The 21,759-nt window shown below is 44.2% G+C and overlaps 1 protein-coding gene across 1 annotated transcript in view; it reads right to left on the bottom strand.

The window, feature by feature from the left end:
• dnah3 (dynein axonemal heavy chain 3) overlaps window positions 1–21,759 on the bottom strand; it is a 302,407-nt gene that overhangs the window by 176,747 nt on the left and 103,901 nt on the right. Inside the window, exons 16-19 of the mRNA XM_039775085.1 lie at window positions 13,848–14,001; window positions 10,686–10,830; window positions 5,764–5,975; window positions 2,705–2,796 (exon numbers count right to left, since the gene is read on the bottom strand). Of these exons, the coding sequence (XP_039631019.1) occupies window positions 2,705–2,796; window positions 5,764–5,975; window positions 10,686–10,830; window positions 13,848–14,001 (603 nt within the window). The remainder of the gene's footprint in view (window positions 1–2,704; window positions 2,797–5,763; window positions 5,976–10,685; window positions 10,831–13,847; window positions 14,002–21,759) is intronic.

The raw sequence follows: 21,759 nt of genomic DNA, 5'->3' as shown, positions 1-21,759 counted from the left end.
TACACTGCTTCTTACAGGAAAAGGCGATGGAAAAAGTGCACTTGAATAAAAGTGCACTTTTGTTATACTTTTACACCAATATATGTTCCTGTGTTTGAACGACACGGGCAGATGGGGAGTGTCTGATGATTGCATATAGCGCCGAAGTTACTGGTCTTTACCATTCTTTCCTCTGCATGTCCTGTAGTACAAAAGAAAAGCATACAGCAACATGCGGGACTGGCAGGAACACTCAATAAAACGAAAAGCAAGTGACGGTGAGATACGAAGAAGGCAGCTTCGCCAGCGTTTGTGTGTCAGAACCGGGGGGGTGATTGTGCGTTAGTATGCATCGTGGTACACTGCAGAGCTATAGCGCGTCTTTAGTGAAAACAGCCGTGTCAGATGGGGTTGTATGGATTGATTCTGAACGCGACTGAGAGAGTGAAAAGTGAATAAAAAAAAGCTAACCTTTACAAGGATCATAAATTGCACCGGCTGTTACAGACTGAAATCAAATGTATGCTTTTATTCTAAAACAGTAAGACAAGAGCAGTTTACTTCTCAAAACGGAGGGCAGGATCGAACCGCGACCCTTGATTCCCAAGCGGGCTGAGTCTATTGAACCACGGAGTCAGTTACAGTAAACTGGTGTCAATGTCGCATGTTAAGGCGGCTTTTGTTTCTGCAGTTATATGTTTGAATAAAAGTGCAATTGTGTTATTCTTGTGAAAATGTTTCTTTGCTATTTGGACTTCAGGCTTCATACATTATATAGTTTATGCCTACATTTTGTCATCTACTACTAGAATATAAAAAAGTTTCTGTTTTAACAATGTGTTGACACAGATTACTGTAGAAACGGAACAGACATGAAATGCGTGTGTTCCAAACAACGATCTATTATTTCCACTCTAAAACTCCACTTCACTCCCAGATACTCAATCAAGGCATGAGCTGAGAGAAGTTCGTGCGTTCTAAATTGGTGGGGGGATGGAATAGCCGGCTTCTCTTTATCAGCACATTTAGAAGACAAAGGGCGCTGGCGGAGAGGTGTGAAGGGATTTAAGAAGCAGTTTAAGGTGGGACGGAATTACGAGTTTTTTCGTAGGCTCTGGTAATTCTAGTGTTAAGGAAAAGAAGATTAAGAGGAAACCTGACAGAAGTGTTTAAAATCATGAAGGGAATTAGTCCAGTGGATCGAGACGGTGACTTTAAAATGAGTTCATCAAGAACACGGGGACAAACATTAGGAAGTTTTTATTTACACAAAGAACAATAGACACCTGGATTAAGGGACCAAATAGTGTGGTAGACAGCAAGACGTTAGGGACTTTCAAAACTCGACTTGATGGTTTTTTGGAAGAAATAAGTGGAGAGGACTGGCGAGCTTTGTTGGGCTGAATGGCCTGTTCTCGTCCAGAGTGTTCTAATGTTCTAATTACCTCACCAAAATGGCAACCAAAATCAAACGTTACAATTCCAAAGCTGCTGGTAAGACATGTTTTAATGTCACCCTGAAAAACATCTGCCAGGCACACACTGCCCTGAGCGGTCCACAGAAGTGGGAGGACGCCAGTGCCTACAACTCTGGAATGTGCCCACCCAAGGCCTTACTTACTTTTGGGGTGACAAGATTAGAAGTAAAAACCAGTGAACTCTGTACCTGACCCACTTCTGAGAGCGGCTACGTCCTCCTACTGTAGCAGTGCTACTATTAGTTAAAACTGCATCTCCCAGCAGTCCCTGCAGGGGCTGTTGGGGTCAAAGGTGGTCAGTGGAGTTTAAAAGGAGGGCAGGTGTCCAAGGGGAAAAGAAAAGTGTTTTTTGTTGCATTGTGTGTGTCGTTTACCCATCGGACTGCCTTCTGTTAATTCAGCCATATTTAATCGCTGTGTCCTGCATTGTATTCATGGTCAGGGTCTCGATCGTCTTCTGTCTACCTGTGTGCTGAGGACTGATTGTGGATTCACGGCTTTCCCACAAGTGTAGGAGCGCTCCTGAACCATCCATCTGTCTTCACTCTTACAGTGTCTACTGGTAGGGCTGTTTTTTCATTCCCTTTCAGCATACAGCTCTCTGGACTTACTCTCGTCATCTCTCATTACATCTGGTGTGGTATTCCATGGACTTTGCTGTGTTGTGTTTAATGTAATATCGCCGTAGGGGTACAGGGGTGGTATTGTTTTCATTTATGTTATTTAATTTGATTATATTCTTTAATTGTTGTTATTCCCCAGTGTGCTTTACTTTGTCTCTGTTTGTGAGTGTGTGCGGGTCGGGCCAAGGCTGGGAGCGTCCCTGGGATCCTCCATAAAATAATAGATAAATCACCGTCATCTTGACGGTGTGAATCTTAGCGGCACCGGACTGCTACACTACTGTGTGGACCTTCTGCCAATACAAAATGTCCAGTACACTCATGTGAGACCTCAGTGTCCCAAACGGGCTCCAGAACTGCGCCTACAAGCACTTTGAGAACACAGCTCTCTGCCGTACCGGCTGTCCTTTGATCAAACTGGGAAGACTGAGTTTGGTACACTAGAATGTTGGCTGGACAAGAAATGGTGCTGAATTAAAGCAATGAAAGTCAAAGGTCAGTGATACAACAGAACTGAAGGCCGCCGAGTGAGGCGTGTTGTGGCAGAGCTCAGTATCTATGCAGCACTCAGGGCTGGCATGCAGCAGTCAAACGTTACCCAGCAGCGCCGGAGCACGACATTACCTGTCGATGTACTTGGACAGCCCGATGTCCACCATGTTTATCAAGGAAGAACTGGCATCCGGTTTGACATCGAAACCAACAATTTCACTGATCTGCAGTTAAAAGAAATAAATAAGCAAAAATATCAATAGACGCACAACTATACATTCATACAGTGCTCCATTTATTAAGTTCACACTAAAGCAAATGTTCTGCTCCTCCAAGCAGCCAATCACAATCCTGTTAAAAAGTAAGCACACCCTATGAAATGCTTTTTACTTTTTGAACAAATTTGTACATGTCAAGATCTCATTTAAACAACATCTATGGATAAAGGTGATGTAATACAAAAAGGAAAATTTCACTTTGCAATAACTTTTTGAGTAAAATATATAAAAAATTAATCTATCCATTTTCCAACCCGCTGAATCTGAACACAGGGGTCTGCTGGAGCCAATCCCAGCCAACACAGGGCACAAGGCAGGAACCAATCCTGGGCAGGGTGCCAACCCACCGCAGGACACACACAAACACACCCACACGCCAAGCACACACTAGGGCCAATTTAGAATCGCCAATCCACCTAACCGGCATGTCTTTGGACTGTGGGAGGAAACCCACGCAGACATGGGGAGAACATGTAAAGTCTACGCAGGGAGGACCTGGGAAGCGAACCCGGGTCACCTAACTGTGAGGCAGCGGCGCTACCACTGCGCCACCGTGCCGCCCTATATAAAAAATGTTTTAAATAAAACAACTTTATTTACCTTAGTTATAGATGCACTAAAAAGCAAAAAATAATTTTTTCTTTAACCACAATTTTCATGGTTATATGTAACAAAAAAAAAACCATGGGACGCACATAAATTAATTGATTCAAACAATTCTGGAAACCAGTTCAGCATGGTGGGAAATTACAATGTTTTTGTTTTTTTATATTTAATGATGAAAGTCAGCCAGTCAGTCACGTCATTGTCCAACCCGCTATATCCTAACACAGGGTCACGGGGGTCTGCTGGAGCCAAATCCAGCCAACACAGGGCGCAAGGCAGGAACAAATCGCGGGCAGGGTGCCAGCCTATTGCAGGGCACACACACACCAAGGGACAATTTAGGATTGCCAATGCACCTAACCTGCATGTCTTTGGACTATGGAAGGAAACCCACGCAGACATGCAGGGAGGACCCGGGAAGCAAACCCAGGTCTTCTTACTGTGAGGCACCGTGCCACCCATAATGAAAGTAGCTATTCTATTAATTAATTTGTTCCCCGAGCCACTTAGTTCTAACTTCTGCCTTATGGCCCAGTGCTCCATCGTGCTGGATTGTTCATTGCTGGCCATCAAACTGTTCTTGGATGGTTGGGAGAAGTTGCTCTAAGAAGATGTATTGGTCAAATTCTTTATTCATGGCTCGGGATCGGCGGGGCACCACCAGGGCAGAGCTTGCGCAGGAATGGCAGCAAGCAGGTGTGAGGGAGGCGAAGACTTTTGGAGGATGGTCTGGTGGGTGTGATCAAGAAGGGCAGCACAGAAGCCAAGAAAAACATCAGAGGCAGACTGACATTCTGGGATTGGACTGCTGAGGACTGCTGGGGTCAAGTCATTTTCTTTGATGAATCCCCTTTCTGATTGTTTGGGGCATCTGGAAAAAAGAAAAAGTGAGCGGCACTACCATCAGCCCTCTGTCACGCCAACAGTAAACCTTCCTGAGACCATTCATGTCAGCCAAGGCAGTGGGCTCACTCATCAATTTGGCCTAAGAACACAGCCAGGAATAAAGAATGGGACCAAAACATTCTCTGAGAGCAACTTCTCCCAACCATCTAAGAACAGTTTGGTGACCAACGATGAACAATCCAGCATGATGGAGCACCGGGTCCTTTGTATATCATTGAGCATGAACTGTATGTGTGTATTTTATGTTAATAGCTGCCATTGCCCCCACAAGTACATGTTTCTTAGAACGGCCTAACAGTCTGTGACATTGATGGGGAGAAAGTTTTTACCACTTTTTCACTATCCAGGTTTTGCCGGAGATATCCCTCTCTAGTGGTCATTTGTAAAAGTTATGTTAGAACTTAATTGGACTCCAAATTTATGAGAGGCAGGAAGTCCCTCACGTAACATTTGTTTACAGGATTGGACCCAGAAGTTGACAATCAGCATGCCAGGGTGAATTGCAGAGGTCTTGAAAAAGAAAGAAGGGCCAACACTGCAAATATGGACTCTGTGCATAAACTTCATGTCATTGTCAATAAAAGCCTTTGAAACTTCTGAACTGCTTGTAATTCTACTTCAGTATCCCATAGAAACATCTGACAAAAAGATCTGAAAACACTGAAGTAGCAGACTTTGTGAAAACCAACACTTGGGTCCTTCTCAAAACTTTTGGCCACGACTGTATGGGGCAAGGTGATTGTTACGAGAAAAGATATTGAGCACGGTCATTATCATGAGAAACGATATCTTGAGATAAGAATTGTAATAAATATGAGACTCGCCCAAAGCAGGGGCCTCACTTCACTGAACTGAGACAGGCTTTCTGTGCTCTGCTGTGACTTCATATGCTGTGTAATGAAGTCAATTCTGACTGCCTACCCAGAATCTCTGTGTGTTTTCTCCATGACATACCCTGTCCAGGGATTGTTCCTGCCTTAAACCCTATGCCAGCTAGGACTGCCACCAGCCCCGCCCGCGACCCCTCTCAGGATCATTGCAGTATGACATGGGGTGTACTTACTTTCACATGACTGTTGATAGACAGATAGATAGGTAGGAGGGATCAGATCATTTAAAATAATACACAAATAACTGCAAACCTCATACACACACGGATAAGATAAAACAACTCGATGGATGAACAAATAAATAAGCAATCAATCCTGGTTACTTAATTTCATTGTAATTGGGGTCTACACTGGCAGCATGAATGAGCTGCCAGTCTATTTCTGGGCACACACTCTCAGACACACACTTATGCCCTCACTCCCTAATACCAGGCCAAGCTGCTAATGTAACAACCTGGGCTCAAAATGATACCAAAGCACAGACTGGTCAAACTTTAAGAGACCCCCTCACCTGCTCCCAGTGTCTGTCCTTGATTCCAGGGTTGCAGATCGTTGACAGGACAGGAAGATATTGCTTAAACTTCTCGACTTTAGCCTTGATATTGTCGGCCACTCGTCTAGGGCCTGGCAAGTCTGAGAAGGTCTTTGTCAGCTTGTACGCTGTGCGCCCCATGTTGCCAATCTCTTCGGTTATCTCTTCCGCATTTAAGTCCAGGAATGGCCCTGCAAGGTCAGGAATGTGTAAGAATTACCTTTTGAATTGATAAGCACTGCTGTAATCTTGTGAACAGCAAACTCTGTGTTAGTCTGTGCCATCTCACACAAGCAGAATGTTTCGTTTTTAAATTAAAGGATGAGTTTGGTATTTTTCAAATCAAAGTTATTTCTTGGCAAACATGCTATATATGCATTTGGCACAGAAAATTGTGCTCTAAAATAAAGTGCTTTCTTCTTCTTCTCCTTTCGGCTGCCACAGCAGAACATCTTTTTCCATCTCTTCCTGTCCTCGACCTCTTGCTCTGTCACCCCCATCACCTGCATGTCCTCTCTCACCACATCCATAAACCTTCTCTTAGGCCTTCCTCTTTTTCTCTTGCCTGGCAGCTCTATCCTTAGCATTCTTCTCCCAAAATACCCCTCATCTCTCCTCTGCACATGTCCAAACCAACGCAATCTCACCTCTCTGACTTTGTATCCCAACTTGAGCTGACCCTCTAATGTCCTCATTTCTAATCCTATCCATCCTTGTCACACGCAACGTAAACCTTAGCATCTTTAACTCTGCCACCTCTAGCTCTGTCTCCTGTGCCACCATCTCCAGCCCATATAACATAGCTGGTCTCACTACCGTCCTGTAGACCTTCACTGTCACTCTTGCTGATACCCGTCTTTCATAAATCACTCCTGACCTACTACTCCACACTGCCTGCACTCTCTTTTTCACTTCTCTTTTACAATCCCCATTACTCTGTACTGTTGATCCCAAGTATTTAAACTCCTCCACCTTCGCCAACTCTACTCCCCTCATCCTCACCATTCCACTGACCTCCCCCTCATTCACACACATGTACTCTGTCTTGGTGGTCCTACTGACCTTCACTCCTCTGCTCTCCTCTCATATCTCCACCTCTCCAGGGTCTCTTCAACCTGCTCTCTACTATCGCTACAGATCACAATGTCATCAGCAAACACCACAGTCCATGGAGACTCCCGTCTAATCTCGTCTGTCAGCCTGTCCATCACCACTGCAAATAAGAAAGGGGCTCAGAGCCGATCCCTGATGTAATTCCACCTCCGTCACTCCTACCACAGACCTCACCACGGCCACACTCCCCTCGTACATATCCTGTACAACTCTTACTTACTTCTCTGCCACTCCCGACTTCCTCATACAATACCACAGCTCCTCTCAGTCACCCTGTTATTTGCTTTCTCCAGGTCCACAAAGACACAATGTGACTCCTTCTGGCTTTCTCTGTACTTCTCCATCAACATTGTCAGAGCAAACATTGCATCTGTGATACTCTTTCTTGGCATGAAACCATGCTGCTCATCACTAATCATCACCTCCTTTCTTAACCGAGCTTCCACTACTCTTTCCCATAACTTCATGCTGTGGTGCATCAGTTTTATCCCCCTGTAGTTCCTACAGCTCTGCACACCCCCCTTATTCTTAAATATCAGCACCAGTCCACTTCTTCTCCACTCCTCAGGCATCCTCTCACTTTCCAAGCTTCCATTAAACAATCTGATTAAAAATGAAGTGCTTTTTATACATTAAAAAAAATATCGTGCCTGTGCTGACACTTTACATTGTAGGCCATGGGGCATGGAGGAAAAGCTTCAAAACTTACCGAAAACATTTTTCAAACCAAGACAGTTGTCGAGTATTGATCCCTGTCTTGTGATTTCAAACACATTGTAAAACAGGTTACACAAGTCATTTTAGGACAAAAAAGAAAACACAACAATTGTCACACACGTGCGCTTAGGAGACAGTTTACAACAGGGGTGTCAGTGGCTGCAGATTTTCATTCTAACCCTTTTCTTAATCAGTGTCCAGTTTTCTCTACTAATTCACGTCTTATCCTGTCATTTTAATAGCCCTGTTTTTAAGGATTCGGCCCTCTGAATTGATTCTTCTCTTCATTAAATGACAGACCAATAGAAATGAGGCATGAAACGAGCCAACAGTTGACCAGCTAAATTGATGCTTCAAACTCCAACCAATTTCACTCCAGCCAGACTCTTAATGAGGAGCTGATTCTTGCTGTTATAATTAAACCCGTTACTTAATTCCATGGCTTGTTGCTGCTCTCATTCTGCAGACATTTCAAAATGGTTGATTTTCTGTTTTTTTCCATCAAAATGTTTTGTTGACCTGAGAGATCATCCTTACCGAGACCTTCAGCTTTCTTTATTTTCAGATATTGTGTGATGGGCACAGGTGAGCTGGTCATGTGGCAGATTTTTTTGTGTCCCGTTATTGTTTGGCTGCTAATTAAGGAAAAAGAAACAACAAAAGGGCCTGAGACAAGTTAATTAAAATGAAGGCAAAAGAAGTTAATTAGCAGCCAAAACTGGTCACTAATGAAGAAGATGGTTAGAATGAAAACCTGCAGCCACTGTGGCCCTCCAGGACCGGAGTTTGACACCCGCGAATTACAGGCTCAAAAACAAAAATGATTCACAGTCAAGCCAAGGGGTGGCGCCGTCCAGTGGTACTCTGTCCTCTTTTCACTCTGCACACCCTCAACAGAACCCGCCTCCTAATGACGTCACTTCCACCAACCAAGACCCCGCCTCCTGATGACCTCATTTCCGATTCTGGTTTCACCAGCTCCCTCCTCTTTCTGTCTCCTGATATCCACCATCTTACCTGCCTATGTCAGTTCCATTTTGAACTCATTGCCTGTAAAGACGTTACGTTATTATTTTGTCATATTTTTAAGTATATGGGGTACACATTCCCCAAACCTTTATAGTCCTCCCTGTCTGTTGTTACACAATATTATAAGAGTCAGCCATTTTAGAAGACGACCAGCTGTGTGCGATACCTCAGCACTTAGTCTTCCTACATAACAGCCGTTCACTTGACCGGGTGTCGAGCAGTGATGTGTGCCTTCCGTGTTTTTTCTGACACATGTGACAACAAAAGGGATCCGGAAATAATCGTTTAATCGCATATTCCTGCTACTGTTTTTCTCGTGGTAAAGATACGCTTTTGATTCACTTGAGTGAGTGAGAATCCAGAAGTGAATCAAAGCAAAACCAACCACGTGGCATGAGCAGTTTACTAAAACATAAGTAACATGATCATTTGTTACTAACCCTCACCTGTTCTGTTTCTCATCTTGGTACTCAAATGTGGCACTTGGTGCCACGGCCCACCTGCCAAGTGGTTTTGCCTGACTAAGGAATCATCGGGTAGAGGGGTCCTTTCATCAGATTGGCTGGCCCAGCTGTGGAATGGCCAATAGGGGGAGGCAGCTTGATGGCTGAGGTCTCCAGGACTCCAAACAAATCCAAATCGTATTACGTGATATCATCTACTGTTGAATTCTGCTCTGCACTTGTAACATTTCTATTCAACTATTATACAGGGGGTCCTTGGGTTACGACACAGTTCCGTTCCTACTACAGTGATGTAACCTGGGTTTTGGTGTAAGTCGAAACGCACCCTAGCCTTTGGTAAGTCACTTACCTATCCTAACACATTTGCAAAATCATAATCTAGAACATAAAAACACAACTAAGTAACAGAAAAAGAAAAAGGACATAAATATACTGTACTGTAGTAACAGAAAAAAGGAGTGTAAAAAAAAGTCGTTACCTTTATTCCTTCTGATCTCGTTACAATGTCCAATTTCACTTCCATCGTGATGGCTTTCCTCTTCTTCGAAGCGCTGCCATCTGAAGACTCTGACTTTCGTTTAGGAGCCATCATAAGAGCCAAAAAGTCGCCAAACAAAGCCACACAAACAGAACACTTCCTCCGCACACCACCAAACTAGTTCAACAACTCCCTCACTCATACGTTGCGTTACTGCGTATTCTTCCGCTGCGTGCAACCAAACTAGTTCGCCAACATAGTCTGTAAGTACGACTCTAACGGCGTAAGCCGAAACACTCGCGTCTCAATTTTTTTCAAGTATTTATGGGAGGCTGTGTTGTAAATTGGAAACGTCGTATGTCGACCCCCTGTATTGTACTGAGGATTGCTTGTGTGCTGTTCTGTGCATTGGTATTTGTATTTGAGTTTTTCCTTGTCTTCTCAGAGAGTCAAAGCTGGGGGGCTGTCAAGAGGCAGGGCCTGTTAAAGCCCATTGCGGCACTTCTTGTGTGATTTTGGGCTGCACAAATATAAATTGTATTGTATTGTATTGTATTTACTGTGATTTGGTCTTTCGAGAGGAATCCGCGTCCCGGTCGAGTGAAAGGTTGTTGTGTAGGAAGATGAAGTGCTGAGCTATCGTGCATGGCTGGCCTTCTTTTAAAATGGCTGAATCTCAACTTCTGACCCCACTGTAGCTGATTTTGACATTTCTTCTTATGCCCCCTTAAGGAAAGAACCTAAAAGTTTCGTTGGTAGCCTTCACATCAGGGGTATCTGATAACACAATAGAGAGTAGAGATTTTCAAAGGCCTCTTAATGCATACCGCGACACAGACTCAGTTCAGGTGGTCTTCACCTGTTGTATCCTGCTTTAGGTAGCCTACCATACATTAAAGATTTCTGCTGTGTGGACATGTTAGGAAACGTTTCTAAGCCCAAAGAGCCAATTCCATATTCAAATAACCCTTCCCAGCATGAAATGGTTCAACGGTTCTGAGAGGCACCAGCAAAAGAAAAAGCGCCACTAAAGTCCCACCATTTTTAAGGCTGTAGTTTATGCCCACCCATTATCTACTGGTACAGAAGTAACGACTGACCATTAAGCCACATCTCGGATTTGCTTTGGAAGTTGTAGGCAGTCATCCAGAGCTGGTCAAAGGGCTGTTTATTGGTCATTATCGTCTGAAGCAGTGGAAACTGGCTCTGCTCCCTTTCCAGCAGACTTTCCTCCTTGTTGATGGCCTAAAAATCGCAGAAAAAAATGCATGAGGTCCTTCACTGGCATTAGTCTGTAATTTATTCTGCATGAATAAAAGCGTTTGGATTAGCAAGCTAAATGTTGCTCTCAGAGGGGCACTCGTGTCTCAGCTCCATACAAGAGGGAAGGCATAAAGGGAGATGCGCTCCAGTCGGCGGAGAAGTCTCGGCTGACAAAAGATGGCCTGATTGTAAAGTCTCCATTAGTAATAAGATAGTTGAGTCTGCCTGAAGGCAGCGAGTGACATCAACGCCTGGCACCGGTGATCAGCAGTGCGCCAGCTCCCTGTCTCCATCGGCAACATTCCTTTATTTTGTTCACTCGCTCGTCATATGTGTCCCACTTGGCTCTCGTTCCTTGGACTTGTCACACTTCCATCTTCTTGCTCCTACTCTAGAAAAGTATATCCTCTGTGGCAGACGGCCAGGTCCCATGCCCAGCCGGGACGCCCCTTCGATGTGTATTCAGGGGGAGCAGCCCTAGACAGTGCGGTACCTCCCCCTGGACGCTGGATGGCCGTCCCCCTGGATTGGAGCAGCGCCTCAGTCTCTCGCAGGGCTTCATGGGAGATGGAGTTCTCCACAGACCTGTTGGGGTCTGGGGTGGCCGCCAGGGGGCACGGCATGGGTCCCTGAGCCCAGCTGGACTAATCTTCACCCCCACCCGGAAGTGTAACCGGAAACAGGTGATCCAAGCACCTGGAGCACTTCCGGGTGGGCCATAAAAGGAGCCAGCAACCACCACTAAAGGGCCAGAGCTGGGAGGAGGAGGAGGAGGATGAAGCTTGATGGTAGGAGTGGTGGTGAAGGGAAGAGGAGTGTGGTGATTTAGTGTTTAGTGCTTGGGACTGTGTTCTGGCTGGGGGGTTCACGGGGAAGACATGCCCTCCAGCTGAAGAAAAATAAAAGTCTTTTTATTTTATACGTGCCTCCCGTGTCAAGTCTTACACCTTAAACTTGATGATTTGCATATATTCAAAGAGAATCATAAGCATATATGAAAATAAGTATTATACCCGAATGTACGCGAGTATAGTAAGGGTTAAAACATAAAAAGCCACCGTCTGCATATTTTATTAATTTTCTCTTTGCAGCTGCAAACCACTAATATCTTGCTGCTAACCTTAAAAACTTTAGTCAAGGACACTGGGTACTCTGAGAGGGCCAAACAGGCCATTGTTTTAGAAATGTAGCTGCTGCAATAGACGGCCGGGACACCCACAGAACTTTGGGACACTACTTCCCCCAAGACGTTAGATGGCAGCTTCCTTGCAGTGTAACGGTGCCCCGGATTCCTGCAGGGCACCATGGGACTTGTAGTTTTATACCACAGCCCTGCTGGGTACCGTGGGTGCCGCCAGGGGACGCTGAAAGAGAAGTCACAAGGACAAAAACCCCCAAGTACTTCCGGGCTGATTAAAGAACTGGGATTCTCCTTGAGTTTGGTTTCATGGCATGGGTGACATCTATCTGGACATCACAAGGCATGCTGGGCTCATACAGGGCCAGTTATAATTTCATGCACATATTTGAGGAATATCAGCACAATAGAAGAATTAGGAGGAGAATAAAAATGTCGAAAATGACATTCAGTTGAGATTTGAGGGTCTCTAAAGTCCTGCTGTCTACCTCCCTACTTTGTCACTTGCTCTGAGTGTCTGTCCTTCTGTCCTTGGAGCCTCATTTATAAACCGTTGTGTTAATTTGAGAATGAAAATAAGTGCACTCCAAAAAAAAATCTGAATTTGAAAGCCTGCTGTATGCACATTTTCACACAGCTTACCCTTTATAGATCACAGTCACCTTGTAAATCTGCATTTGTGAAAACGTCTCGATGCTAATCAGCCTCATGAATATGCAATCACGAAGCTGCAGATGTTCATTGGCTGGTAGAGCAGCCTTCTCCCGTCTCCTGAATCCAAGACCATCTGCTGGCGCTCTGCAACTGAGCAGCAATTATAGTGCCTCACCTCTACATTCATTGGGGGGCAGGAAAGGTGAAAGGTGCCAATGTCTGAGTGGGCAGACGTGAATACCAGGTCCAGGAAAAGTGTAAGGTGGCAGCACCTGAGCAGACAGCCATTTATACCTGGTCCAGGAAAAGTGTAAGGTGCCAGTGCCTGAGTGGGCAGCCATTTATACCTGGTCCAGGAAAAGTGTAAGGTGCCAGTGACTGAGCAGGTAGCTGTGAATACCTGGTCCAGGAAAAGTGTAAGGTGCCAGCGTCTGAGCAGGTAGCTGTGAATACCTGGTCCAGGAAAGGTGAAAGGTGCCAGTGCCTGAGCAGGAAGCCATGAATACCTGGTCCAGGAAAGGTGTAAGGTGCCAGTGTCTGAGCGGGTAGCCACTTATACCTGGCACATTCAATGATATGATTGCTGGTACAATGAATAAACAGTTCAGATCATATAAAACACTGAGGGTTCGGTCAGTTACCTTACTAACAAGGTAGAAATCACATACAGCACCGTCACTAAAATAAATAAATGAATCACCAATTCACCCTGGCCACCGAGATGTGATGTTTGCCAGTCTCATCTTGGCATTATGTATGACTTGTGCATTAATGGAATGTAACAGTTTATCGCTAGATGCCCTTATTGCAGTAGGAGTGCAGACACGTGATCTGATTACTTTAGGAGGACCGCCGACAAAGATATGTTATGTTTTAGGTACGCACACTCATAACTCATACGATTTGCAAAGTGGATGTAGCGCCTCCTCAGTCAGCACAGTGGACACGACGGAGTGAAGTTTGGCTGAGATATTCCTAACCCGTCGGCCAGTGCCCTGAGAAGTGACAACAGGCGGCCGACATTAAAACCAACCATAAAATCCGCAGTAAACTTCAGGTGGAATGTGTTTGTCTCGTTAACGCACATTATAACAACAGCTCAGTGATATGAAGTATTATATAATAATTCTACTTTTGTGATATGAAACAAAGAGCAGAATGGAAGTGTGCTGCTGCCCACCCACCACCCCGCTTCACTGACTGGTACCTGTAGCTCATCCATTGCAGTATCCAGATTGGTGCTCAGGTCGTTCAGCTTCTCCACGTTGTTCTTCATCTCCTCAATGCTCATCACCTCCCGTTTCTTGAACGCCTCCAACTCTTTATTGTAAAGGTGAAGTTTTTTCTCATATTCGGAAATCCTAACGTTGAGATAGAAATAAGAAATTAAGACTTGTAATTTGATAAACACGTAATCATCTGCCGAGTAACACTTTCTGACATGCGCCAGCTGTTGTCGCAATTAATTCAAGTCTCATGAAGAAGCTACACTGTCTATTCTTCCATATCAAAATACATAAACTCATAATACCTTCATGTCTGTCTTTGAAATTTTCGGAATTGTTTGATGTTATTTATTTATCTTGCGCGCTATGAACCTCACTTTCAATGCTCAGATCACATCTCGTCTGTTCAGGGTGTCATACGCACAATCCAAAGACATCAGAAAGGTTTGGGGCAGCCACCCGTATTTTATGCCCTGGCTGCAACAGGGTCATTTTGTGAGAGATGTTCACAGGTCAGAGTCCAAAACAGAACTGATTTTAGGCTGTTAAAGATGGCGGCTTTAAAGGCAGAGATAGAAAGTGATGTCATCGGGACCCAAAATGACATCATCATAAGCAATGGGACCAGGGTAAAGTGGTGTCGTCGGTACCGGAAGTGACGTCATCGTAGGCAATGGGACTGGAAAAAAGTGGCGTCATCAGTACCGAAGTGACATCATCATATGCAATGAGACTGAAAAAAAATGGCTTCATCAGGACTGGAAGTGACATCATCATATTCAACAGGACTGGAAAAGTGGTGTCATCAGGACTGGAAGTGACGTCATCATATGCAACGGGACCGGAAAAGAGGCGTTGTTGAGACCAGAAGTGACACCATCATATACAATGGGACTGGAAAAGTGGCGTCATCGGACCTTAAGTGACATCATCATATGCAATGAGACTGAAAAAAAATGGCTTCATCAGGACCGGAAGTGACGTCATCATATGCAACAGGACTGGAAAAGTGGCGTCATCGGTACCAGAAGTGGATCAGATTTCTCAGAGGGCCTAAACACACAGATATTAGTGCCTTATTATCCAGGGTGGCGCAGGGAAATGGGAAATTTTGTACCAGGTGTTGGTGACCCCGGGGCGTTGGTAGTCGTTTGGGACCTCGTATAGAATTCCTTGCCGTTAGTTACAATGGAGTGCTGTGCAACGAGCGTTCGCTGTGAAAGCCTTTTATAAGGAAGCTGATAGTGTGACTGCTGCCCAAAGGGAATTTCGGCGTCGTTACCAGTTAGGATGTTATGATTGTGTCCCGTCCGCTCACACAATTACAACATGGGTGCCTAATTTCAAAGAAACGGGTTCTGCCTTAAAAAAGAAGTCCCCTGGTGGTGTTTGAACGGCCTGTTCGAGCTACCATCATGAGGAACCCTCGCCACTCCGTTCGACAACACGCATCATCGCTACAGTTGGGGTGACAAAGTGTGCAAAGAATACCGCATGGGTTGAAGTTCCACCCCGACAAATTGCAGATTGTGCAGGAACTCAAACCCAATGACCACGTGTTGCACCAACCGTTTTATGAACAATTGTTGGCTAAAGGAAATGCGGATGCCAATTTGATTAACATGATGTCGGACGAAGCCCATTTTCACCTTAACGGATATGTCAACAATCAGAATTTCTGTTACTGGGCACAGGAAACTCCTTTTGAACTTCACCAACGTCCATTACACAGCAGAAGGGTTTCAGTATGGTGTGCTGTGTCATCAGATGGCGTCATAGACCCTTCTTTGAAAATGCGGAGGTCATCACAACCACAGTTACATCCGATCGGTATGCTGCTATGCTTGAAACATTTTTTTGTGCAGAGGTTGCAGAACTTCGCACATCTGAATATCGAAGACATGTGGTTTGAACAGGACGGAGCCACTTCGTATACAGCCCGACAATCGATGGTAGCTATTCGATGATCGTTTGGAAGGCGCGTCATTTCACGCCAACGGTGACATTCCATGGCCTCCCGAGATCCCCACATCTGACGGTCTGTGACTTTTTTTTTTCTGTGAGGACATCTTAAAGTGGGCGACACGGTGGCGCAGTGGGTAGCGCTGCTGCCTTGCAGTAAGGAGACTTGGGTTCGCTTCTTGGGTCCTCCCTGCATAGAGTTTGCATGTTCTTTCTGTGTCTGCGTGGGTTTCCTCCCACAGCCCAAAGATATGCTGGTTAGGTGTATTGGCCCACGTGTGTGTGTGCCCTGCGGTGGGCTGGCACCCTGCCTGGGGTTTGTTCCTGCCTTGTGCCCTGAGCTGGCTGAGATTGGCTCCAGCAGACCCCTGTGACCCTGTGTTAGGATATAGCAGGTTGGGTGATGACTGACTGACTGACCAACATCTTAAAGTCCAAGTGTATCGCACACGTCCTGCAACCATCGCTGAACTAAAAGGGAGGACTGAAGAGGAAATCGCTGGCATTCCTCTTGACACGTTACGTTGAGCAGAATCTGTCAGAATGTGTACGGAGAAATGGACAACACCTTCATGACGTTTCCTTCAAGACAGAAAATGAATATTGAATGAACATTGATTACTGTCATTAATTGCATATCCTGTACAATACCTTTCATCATTACACGTATTTTGAAATCTGTTTATTCGTGCATTGGATGTCAATTGAAAATTTCCCGTTTCCCTGTGCCACCCTGATAATAGATTAATGGCCCTGCCAAGGGCTAAACTGATAATTAATGACCTGATTGTTTAACATCAATCAATCACATCCATGCGCCATTTTAATATTCATTTGGTGTCCCAAGGTGGGCGAATCAGAAATCCCTCACATTTCCTACACTGCGTGTTTTCTCCATTGCTGGCTGGCCTGTCATTTCTCATAAGAACAGCACTGAAGGGGGTGGGGGGGTCCTTTTTACACACAGTTCATTAAAATGTTCAGATAATTGGGATGCCATTTACAGAAATTGGCTGTGACAGGATTGGCCACACGAGACTCCGAGAATCGATAGCTACAAATTCTACATTTCTTCCCATCGTAAGACCACGGAAGTACAAAATGGATTGATGACACTCTTTGGTGTACACGAGACCCATCGATAATACTCAGAGATGAATAACACAGATCTCAGAAGACGGGTTCAGCTCCAAGCGAGCTGCCATTCATCACAAGGAAACCATTGTAAAGCGATTTCAGATGCCGCACTTTGGAAAAGCTGAAAAAATTAGAACACTCTGGACGAGTACAGGCCATTCAGCCCAACGGCGCTCGCCATTCCTGTCCACTTATTTCTTCCAAAAAAACATCAAGTCGAGTTTTAAAAGTCCCTAACGTCTTACTGTCCACCACACTACTTGGTCTCTTATTCCAAGTGTCTATCGTTCTTCGTGTAAAGAAAAACTTCCTAATGTTTGTGCGAAATTTACCCTCCACAAGTTTTCAACGGTGTCCACGTGTTCTTGATGAACTCATTTTAAAATAACAGTCTCGATCCACTGGACTAATTCCCTTCATAATTTTAAACACTTCACTCAGGTCTCCTCTTAATCTTCTTTTGACTTAAACTATAAAAGCTCAGCTCTATTCATCTTTCCTCATAACTCATCCCCTGTAGTCGCTCTTTTCTGGACCTTTTCTTGTGCTGTTATGTCCTTTTTGTAGCCTGGAGACCAAAACTGCACTCAGTACTCCAGATGAGACCTCACCAGTGTGTTATAAAGGATGAGACTTGTACACCACACATCAAGGTGCTATATAACCTGACAAAATGGTGGACAAACCGCTCATGAGGATTCAGACTGTTTTTGGTTCACCAAGTGGTGCTTGTTCAGTTTACCAGCCCCTCTAAGGCCAGTGCACAGCCGGTTTACCTCCTTTCAATTGATTGATTGATTGATTGATTTCATCCTATCTCTTCTTCACAGCGAGCTGAAATAATCCTGCATTTGAAACCTTCCAATTATCTACTAGATACAGTCATATGAAAAAAGTTTGAGAAGCCCTCTTAATTCTTTGTATTTTTGTTTCTCATTGGCTGAACTTCCTTTTAATATCTGACATGACTTATGGACACAGTAGGACTTCAGAAGTAACATTAAGTTTATTGGATTAACAGAAAATATGCAATATGCATCATAACAAAATTAGACAGGTGCATAAATGTGGGCACCCAACAGAGATATGACATCAATACTTAGCTGAGCCTCCTTTTGCTCCTTTGAGCCTCCAGACGCTGTCCTCCTGTAGCCTGTGATGAGTGTCTGGACTCTGGATGTTGGTATTTCTGACTATTCTTCATACAAAATCTCTCCAGTTCACTTCAATTTGATGGACAGCCTGCTTCAAATCATCCCATAGAATATCGATGATATTCAAGTCGGGGGACCGTGACGGCCATTCCTGAACATTGTACTTCTCCCTCTGCATGAATGCCTTTGTAGATTTCAAACTGCGTTTTGGCTCCTTGTCTTGTTGGAATATCCAAACCCTGCTTAAGTAACTTCAGCTTTGTGACTGATGCTTGAACATTATCCTGAAGAACTTGTTGATATTGAGTTGAATTCATCCGACCCTCAACTTTAACAAGGGCCCCAGTCTCTGAACTGGCCACACAGCCCCACAGCATGATGGAACCTCCACCACATTTGACAGGAGGTAGCAGGTGTTTTTCCTGGACTGCGGTGTTCTTCTTCTGCCATGCAAAGCTCTTTTTTTTCTGACCACATAACTCCATTTTTGTCTCATCAGTCCAAAGCACTTTGTTCCAAAATGAATCTGCTTGTCTAAATGAGCATTTGATACAACAAGCGACTCTGTTTGTGACGTGAGTGCAGAAAGGGCTTCTTTCTCATCACCCTGCCATACAGATGTTCTTTGTGAAAATTGTGCTGAATTGTAGAACGATGTACAGATACACCATCTGCAGCGAGATGTTCTTGCAGGTCTTTTAGTGTGTGCTTGGTGTGTGTGTGCCCTGCCCGGGGTTTGTTCACAATTTCACCAAAGAACACAGCCATGAATAAAGAATGGGACCAAAACATCCTGTGAGAGACACAGAACAGTTTGGTGGCCAACAATGAACAATCCAGCATGACGGAGCACCGGGCCATAAGGCAAAAGTGAGGACTAAGTGGCTCCGGGAACAAAACATCGACATTTGGGGTCCATGGCCAGGAAGCTCTCCATTGAGAACTTGAGCTCAATCGTCAAGAGGTGGGCAGACAAGCACAAACCCACCAATTCTGACAAACTATAAGCATTGATTCTGCAAGTGCAAGGGCAGGCTGCCATCAGTCAGGATTCGGCCCAGAAGTTGATGGACAGACAGCCTGCCAGGATGAATTGCAGAGCTCTTGAAAAAGAAAGAAGGGCCAACACTGTAAATATGGACTCTGCACATAAACTTCCTGTCATTGTCAATAAAAGCCTTTGAAACTTCTGAACGGCTTGTAATTCCACTTCAGTATCCCACAGAAACATCTGACACAAAGATCTAAAAACACTAAAACAGCAAACTTGGTGAAAACCAACACTTGGGTCCTTCTCAGAAGTTTAGGCCGCGACTGTAGATTATTAATGATTATTAATATGCTTTATTTGTGCACTTGTGTTTGGAGTCAGGGGCTCTGGGATGCCCCCTTGTGGTCACAATGTAAATTGAGGCTAACAATTAAGCCATTTCCAGTATTAATTTGTTCATTAATATACAGTGGTGTGAAAAACTATTTGCCCCCTTCCTGATTTCTTATTCTTTTGCATGTTTGTCACACAAAATGTTTCTGATCATCAAACACATTTAACAATTAGTCAAATATAACACAAGTAAACACAAAATGCAGTTTTTAAATGATGGTTTTTATTATTTAGGGAGAAAAAAATCCAAACCTACATGGCCCTGTGTGAAAAAGTAATTGCCCCCTGAACCTAATAACTGGTTGGGCCACCCTTAGCAGCAATAACTGCAATCAAGCGTTTGCGATAACTTGCAATGAGTCTTTTACAGCGCTCTGGAGGAATTTTGGCCCACTCATCTTTGCAGAATTGTTGTAATTCAGCTTTATTTGAGGGTTTTCTAGCATGAACCGCCTTTTTAAGGTCATGCCATAGCATCTCAATTGGATTCAGGTCAGGACTTTGACTAGGCCACTCCAAAGTCTTCATTTTGTTTTTCTTCAGCCATTCAGAGGTGGATTTGCTGGTGTGTTTGGGTCATTGTCCTGTTGCAGCACCCAAGATCGCTTCAGCTTGAGTTGACGAACAGATGGCCGGACATTCTCCTTCAGGATTTTTTGGTAGACAGTAGAATTCATGGTTCCATCTATCACAACAAGCCTTCCAGGTCCTGAAGCAGCAAAACAACCCCAGACCATCACACTACCACCACCATATTTTACTGTTGGTATGATGTTCTTTTTCTGAAATGCTGTGTTCCTTTTACGCCAGATGTAACGGGACATTTGCCTTCCAAAAGTTCAACTATTGTCTCATCAGTCCACAAGGTATTTTCCCCAAAAGTCCTGGCAATCATTGAGATGTTTCTTAGCAAAATTGAGACAAGCCCTAATGTTCTTTTTGCTTAACAGTGGTTTGCGTCTTGGAAATCTGCCATGCAGGCCGTTTTTGCCCAGTCTCTTTCTTATGGTGGAGTCGTGAACACTGACCTTAATTGAGGCAAGTGAGGCCTGCAGTTCTTTAGACGTTGTCCTGGGGTCTTTTGTGACCTCTCGGATGAGTCGTCTCTGCGCTCTTGGGGTAATTTTGGTTGGCCGCCACTCCTGGGAAGGTTCACCTCTGTTCCATGTTTTGCCATTTGTGGATAATGGCTCTCACTGTGGTTCGCTGGAGTCCCAAAGCTTTAGAAATGGCTTTATAACCTTTACCAGACTGATAGATCTCAATGACTTCTGTTCTCATTTGTTCCTGAAGTTCTTAGGATCTTGGCATGATGTCTAGCTTTTGAGGTGCTTTTGGTCTACTTCTCTGTGTCAGGCAGCTCCTATTGAAGTGATTTCTTGATTGAAACAGTTGTGGCAGTAATCAGGAAATTGAACTCAGGTGTGATACACCACAGTTAGGTGATTTATGAACAAGGGGGCAATTACTTTTTCACACAGGGCCATGTAGGTTTGGATTTTTTTTCTCCCTAAATAACAAAAACCGTCATTTAAAAACTGCATTTTGTGTTTACTTGTGTTATATTTGACTATTGGTTAAATGTGTTTGATGATCAGAAACATTTTGTGTCACAAACATGCAAAAGAATAAGAAATCAGGAAGGGGGCAAACAGTTTTTCACACCACTGTAAAGGTTAAGGTACATTCCATGAACACAACAAAACAGTCTGCTAAACAGAAAAACCTATTAAAGGAAATATGCTAGCTTTGAAATTCAACATACAAATATATTTATAGGAGGTAGAAGATGCCAGTTGAACTGCAGGTAGGGCTAATTACTGCCCATGATGCACCTGCCCTGTCGCTGTATAGGTGATTAGTATCAGGGCCGCAAGGAAGAGGATTTTCAGTTCTAGAAACTTCATAATGGATGCCCTTATGAAAAGCACAAGAAATATTACAAGAGAGCACAAATGGCCTCTGATGGCTGATATAAAATGCATTAAGCAAAATAAGCAAAATCAAATAGCCTTATTTCATAAGGAGTGGATGGCAATTACAATATGGATCTTTCAACTGTTCATGCTGTACTCATGCAGAACAACCCCAGTCCCCTGGTCACGACATTTCACAAATCAGGCATCTTGAAAAATGGACTTATAATGAAGGAATACATTCTGAATGTTAAAAAGACTCAATTTGATAATACAACAATCTGCCCTTCATTACTGCATAGACACAATAGTGTGAGGAATACCAACATAAGCGGGCACA

The sequence above is a fragment of the Polypterus senegalus genome, chromosome 13 (assembly GCF_016835505.1).
Source record: "Polypterus senegalus isolate Bchr_013 chromosome 13, ASM1683550v1, whole genome shotgun sequence".
In the NCBI taxonomy this organism is placed as follows: Eukaryota; Metazoa; Chordata; class Cladistia; order Polypteriformes; family Polypteridae; genus Polypterus; species Polypterus senegalus.
Note: the sequence above shows the minus strand (reverse complement) of the source record. Positions and strands in the feature narration are given on the sequence as shown.